We start from the raw sequence: 6,059 nt of genomic DNA, 5'->3' as shown, positions 1-6,059 counted from the left end.
GGGGTTCAACTGCCTGACTGACTAACTAACTAAGGAGCTAGAAGGTAAGTGATAACTCTTGTTATATGAGGCAGTCAGAGTTTAAGTTGAATAAATTATCTGTAAATATGTTAGCAATTCATAAAGTACAGCTATGCTTCTCTCACCCTCATGTTTCCTTCAGTTTGTCGCATCTGCAAGTATGAAGCTGCTTCTAGCTGGACTTTTCTGACCCTTATTGTGGGGCTCAAGCTCAGTGGTACCACTTCCCTGGTGAAGCTGCTCGAGGTCCGTTTATACACTTTAATCATTGTTTCTTCATTGTTGACAGAAATAGATACAGAAATCAATAGCAAACAATCTATCAAGAGCGACAAATCATTCAAGAGCAACATGTACTGTATTTGAGGACTCCTTTAAGTCATTGTTATTTCTTGAGGCTAGTGGTTTGAAAAGTTGTAAAGTTCCTTGAAAGTGTCAAACTCGACATCTATGTCCTCCTGACCCTGCAGGTGCTAAAGACATGTGGCGTGCATATGACGACATGAAGGACGCCAACTGGAAAAAACTCAGACAAGTACTTTCACGCTCGGGCAACTATGATCTGCCAGGAGAGGACCAGGGGGCAGGTGGGCAGCAACAGTCATCAGGGGGTGATTCTCAAATATCTGTGAGATGCTTATAATGTGGTTCAGTTGGTCATCAAATTATCTCATAAAAACTTTCTCCTTTCTCTAATTAGTTCTTTATGCCACTTTTTGTAATAAAAAAAAGTGTCTGGTCAGAAAGACAATTATACCATTATTGGTTTAACTGTGGTTGGCGAGTTACTAATGTAATATTTCTCCTCTCTCAGTAATGGCCGGGAGAGGTTCAGGGTTCCAGTGGTCGAGGACACGAGGACTCAGCAGCTGACCAGCAGGCTAACCGCTGGGGACGTAATGGAGGGGACCCAACCGCTACAGACCCAATGGACTCCAAGGAAATACTGAACCTAAAAAAAAGGGGTTACTAGCCAAACTGAAGGACCACATTCCAAACAAAACATATTGCACCTAATTACTGCTTTTGGTAAAATGTCATATTCTCAAAAATTATTTTGCCCAAATGTTCTGCTAATAGACAGGTACATGGTACTGAAACTTAGTATACAATGTATTTCAAAAGTGTTGCAAAAATAAAGTGATTACACAACCAGAGACCGAATGTCTTTCTGTATTCAGTATGATATGACTGGTTGGAAAGAATTTTGAAATCCTGAAATGTGCACTCAAATGATCTGGTGTTGACATTTTCCCAGCCTTCAACTGGCAACCGGTCAGCCCTTTACAACTAGAAAGAGGGACTTTTGGACAGTGGGTAGCCGTACATAGTACATGTTTTTCATAGGATAGACATAGAAGAAGCTGAGAAAAACATAGGAGACATAGAAGAAGCTGAGAAAAAACATAGAGACAAGAGGCTAAGATTAATGCAGATGACGAGGTGATGTGAACTTTGAGGGTGCAACAAAATTCTTTGCCTCTACCCATCCTAAGCTCCCTCTCTCCAACACAACACACACTGTGTCCTCCCCTTCTCACTTACAAATCAATAGATGCTGGTTTAATTGACCACCGATCCACCAGGCCAATTTGTTGAGTGTAACGATATAGCAGGAAATCCTGTTATTAGTGTGCAGGAAGTAAGGAGGCCTGCAGGTACCATATAGGCTTGAACAGCTGGTCCAGGAGGATAAAAAGTGGTAGGTCAGTTCATGACAAATTACAATTATAATATTGGTATCTGCCACGTCCATTTCACAGTTTGAATGAGGATTCAATTCAACATACTATGCAACTCTATTGAGACCGGAGGTTAGATGAGTAGGCTATGTATAAGTTAACACAGATAGATAATATGCATAAAATTAGCATACAGCTAGGCTTTTGAACATAACCACTCATTATTACAGAATGCAAAATTACAGGCGTACTGTAAATATGCACAGACATACAATATTTTGATGAGCCTGACCACACCTCCACACAAGCAACCAATGAGAGTATGGTCCAAGTACTGTACCAGCTTCTTTGGAACAGACTTTGAACAGAGTGAGTGAGTGAGTGAGTGAGTGAGTGAGTGAGTGAGTGAGTGAGAGTGAGTGAGTGATGAGTGAGAGAGTGAGTGAGTGAGTGAGTGAGTGAGTGAGTGAGTGAGTGAGTGGAGTGAGTGAGTGAGTGAGTGAGTGAGTGAGTGAGTGAGTGAGTGAGTGAGTGAAGTGAGTGAGTGAGTGAGTGAGTGAGTGAGTGAGTGGAAGAGAGAGAGAGAAGAGACGAGCTAAGAAATTGTAACACAGAGGAATTGTAACTCAGGTATATGGCTTTCATAGATTTTCTCTTTTTTGTCACTCTTAATTTGAAAATATGTACTTTAGGGCTCAAAGTGAGGTCAATAGCAATAGATTTTGCAATATCAAATATCATAGATTTCGCTATATCATGATTAACTTCACCTGAGATGTGAAATGGGTAGCAACAGGGTTCATTTTCACCAAGTGGAAATAAGTAGCCTCAGCAGTTGCACTCAGCATCTATGTGATGAGCCCTGAAATGCAGCAAGGAAAACACAAGCATCATGTATTGAATACCCGATCTGTGTATACATTTATGTGGAAGGTTCACCGGGTGAGCAATGATGTGTAGTTAACGGGGTGAATTATGTTAAGTCAGGTTTACCTGACAATCACAACACTCAAATCTGAATGTGCAAGGCAGATAGGTGGTGGAATGGGTATAGTGTTATGTGGAAGTATCTATTCATGATGTATTAACAAACTAGATGTGGTAAGTCTCTCCATTACCACTGTAATCCATTCCTGGCAATGAAAAATACATGAGCTCATACTGTACATATAAATGAAAAGCAGACATTGTGACAGACTAGACCTCAAACAGATATACACTCATATTTCTAATCACAGTATTGGATGTCCATCTCCCTCTCTCTTTCTCTGCTTTCTCTTGTTCCATTCAAATACAATGCACACACACAAATCAGGAGAGATTTGGGAGGAGTAGGAGTTAGAGGAAATAGAAGAGTTGGGGATAGAATTAGGGTTGAGGGAGGAGTGGAGGGGAAGGATTGATGTGATTGGTCCAGAAGGAGGGTGGCTGTACAATCATATTCTTCTGAAAGCATGGCTCAATGAATGAACACTCTTCATTTCAGGTAGCCAGCCAACACAACATTGAGGTAAATGTTGAGGTAAACCTTTTCAGTTCTGCCCACAAATTTTCTTTAGGAATGAGGTCAGGGCTTTGTGATGGCCACTCCAATACCTTGACTTTGTTGTCCTTAAGCAATTTTGCCACAACTTTGGAAGTATGCTTGGGGTCATTTTCCATTTGGAAGACCTATTTGCGACCAAGCTTTAACTTCCTGACTGATGTCTTGAGATGTTGCTTCAAAATACCCACATAATTTTCCTTCCTCATGATGCCAACTATTTTGTGAAATGCACCGTCCCTCCTGCAACAAAGCACCCCCACAACATGATGCTGCCACCCCTGTGCTTCACGTTTGGGATGGTGTTCTTCGGGCTTGCAAACCTTCCCCTTTTACCTCCAAACATAACGATGGTCATTAAGGCCAAACAGTTCTATTTTTGTTACATCAGACCAGAGGACATTTCTCCAAAAAGTACGATCTTTGTCCCCATGTGCAGTTGCAAACCGGAGTCTGGCTTTTTTATGGCGGTTTTGGAGCAGTGGCTTCTTCCTTGCTGAGCGGACTTTCAGGTTATGTCGATATAGGACTAATTTCACTGTGGATATAGATACTTTTGTACCTGTTTCCACCAGCATCTTCACAAGGTCCTTTGCTGTTGTTCTGGGATTGATTTGCACTTTTCGCAACAAAGTACGTTCATCTCTAGGAGACAGAAGGCGTCTCCTTCCTGAGCGGTATGACGGCTGCGTGGTCCCACGGTGTGTATACTTGTGTACTATTGCTTGTACAGATGAACGTGGTATCTTCAGGCATTTGGAAATTTCTCCCAAGGATGTACCAGACTTGTGGAGGTCTACAATTTGTTTTCTGAGGTCTTGGCTAATTTATTTTGATTTTCCCATGATGTCAAGCAAAGAGGCGCTGAGTTTGAAGGTAGGCCTTGAAATACATCCACAGGTACACTTCCAATTGACTCAAATTATGTCAATTAGCCTATCAGAAGCTTCTAAAGCCATGACATAATTTTCTGGAATTTTCCAAGCTGTTTAAAAGGCACAGTCAACTTAGTGTATGTAAACTTCTGACCCACTGGAATTGTGATACAGTGAATTATAAGTGAAATATTCTGTCTGTAAACAATTGTTGGAAAAATGATGTCCTAACCAACTTGTCAAAACTATTGTTTGTTAACAAGAAATTTGTGGAGTGGTTGAAAAACGAGTTTTAATGACTCCAACCTAAGTGTTGTAAACTTCCATCTTCAACTGTAAATAGATACTAATGGTAATGGAAATCAATAATCAATGAACAGCAGCATAGGTGTGAGGGGGAGCAGTAATTGTGTAACCCGTAAATTGTGGACATGCAAATTGCCTTTCATGTCTATGTCTATTAAATACCTGTATTCTACCCTACTATAGTAGTCTATAATGAATCATATCATAAGGAATCATTCTCTCATATTAGGTGAGAGGCAAACTTTTGGAACCTCATCCATCATGACAATTACGACATTAAAAGCAGAAAAACAAACTGCATTGCTCCCATTAGTCTTATTAATGCAGACACATCACATTTTGATGCCTTGTTTTTTTAAGCTGTAGGCCTAGTTACACAATTGAGGAGTATCCTCCTTATTGCCCAAGGCTTCAGAGCAGGTCCTCTAATTCATCTTGTCATGACCTGGAAATTTCTCATCTTGTGTTCCTGGACATACACTTCTGATCGTAATAGCTTGGGAGGACGAGTTAGGGAAAATTTTCCAGCTTTTGGAAAAAAACAGAATCCTCCCTGGTCTGAGTGGAATATAAGAACAAGCTGAGACCACAAACCAACACGACAACCTACAGGGGTTTCAAACTGCCTGACTGACTAACTAATAAGGAGCTAGAAGGTAAAGTGATAACTCTGTTATATGGGCAGTCAGAGTTTAATTGAATAAATTTCTGTTAAATATGTTACAATTTCATAAAAGTTAGCCTATGCTCTCTCTTCCCTCACTGTTCTTCAGTTTGTCGGCATCTGCAAGTATGAAGCTGCTTCTAGCTGGACTTGTTTTGACCTTTTGTGGGCTCAAGCTCAGTGGTCCACGTTCCTTGTGAAGCTGCGTCGAGGTCCGTTGTATACACTTTAATTCTTGTTTCTTCATGTTTGACAGAAATAGTACGAAATCAATAGCAACAAAATCTATCGAAGAGCGACAAATCATCCAAGGCAACATGTACGGTGTTTTGAGGCATCCTTTAAAGTCATTGTTAATTCTGAGGCTAGTGGTTTGAAAAGTTGTAAATTCCTTGAAAGTGATCAAACTCAGCATCTATTCCTCCTGACCCTGCAGTGCTAAAGACATGTGGCGTGCATAATGACGACATGAAGGACGCCAAACTGGAAAAAAAAACTCAGACAAGTACTTTCACGCTCGGGGCAACTATTGATGCTGCCAGGAGAGGAGCACCAGGGGCAGGTGGGGCAGCAACAGTCATCAGGTGGTGATTCTCAAATATCTGTGAGATGCTTATAATGTGGTTCAGCTGGTCATCAAATTATCTCTAAAAACTTTCTCCTTTCTCTAATAGTTCTTTATGCCACTTTTTAATAAAAAAAAGTGTTCTGGTCAGAAAGACAATTTACCATTATTGGTTACTGTGGTTGGCGAGTTACTAATTAATATTCTCCTCTCCAGTAAGGCCGGGAGAGGGTTCAGGGTTCATGGCGAGACACGAGACTCAGCAGCTGACCAGCAGGCTACTCCGCTGGGGACGTAATTGGGAGGACCCCACCGCTACTACCCAATGGACTCCCAAGAAATAATGAACCTGAGAAAAAAGAGGTTACTAGCCAACTGAAGACCACATCATCTCTCCTCTTGT

At 41.1% G+C, this 6,059-nt stretch overlaps 1 protein-coding gene and 1 long non-coding RNA gene across 2 annotated transcripts; both read left to right on the top strand.

Moving 5' to 3' along the window:
• Nucleotides 1-7: 7 nt before the first annotated feature.
• On the top strand, nt 8-568 carry LOC139025447 (uncharacterized). The gene is made up of 3 exons (XR_011477036.1): nt 8-44; nt 164-267; nt 492-568. It is a non-coding gene; the product is annotated as an uncharacterized lncRNA (long non-coding RNA).
• Nucleotides 569-5,219: 4,651 nt separating this feature from the next.
• LOC112074582 (serum amyloid A protein) lies at nt 5,220-5,950 on the top strand (the record flags this gene model as incomplete). Its single annotated transcript, XM_024141738.1, is given in 4 exon segments — nt 5,220-5,274; nt 5,566-5,621; nt 5,623-5,653; nt 5,873-5,950. Coding segments are annotated over 4 exon segments (220 nt in total), but the record flags the coding sequence as incomplete, so codon positions are not given.
• Between the last annotated feature and the right edge of the window lie 109 nt (nt 5,951-6,059).

The sequence above is a fragment of the Salvelinus sp. IW2-2015 genome, unplaced genomic scaffold (genome assembly GCF_002910315.2).
Source record: "Salvelinus sp. IW2-2015 unplaced genomic scaffold, ASM291031v2 Un_scaffold2698, whole genome shotgun sequence".
Classification (NCBI taxonomy): domain Eukaryota; kingdom Metazoa; phylum Chordata; class Actinopteri; order Salmoniformes; family Salmonidae; genus Salvelinus; species Salvelinus sp. IW2-2015.
This window is presented reverse-complemented; position numbering and strand designations above follow the sequence as displayed.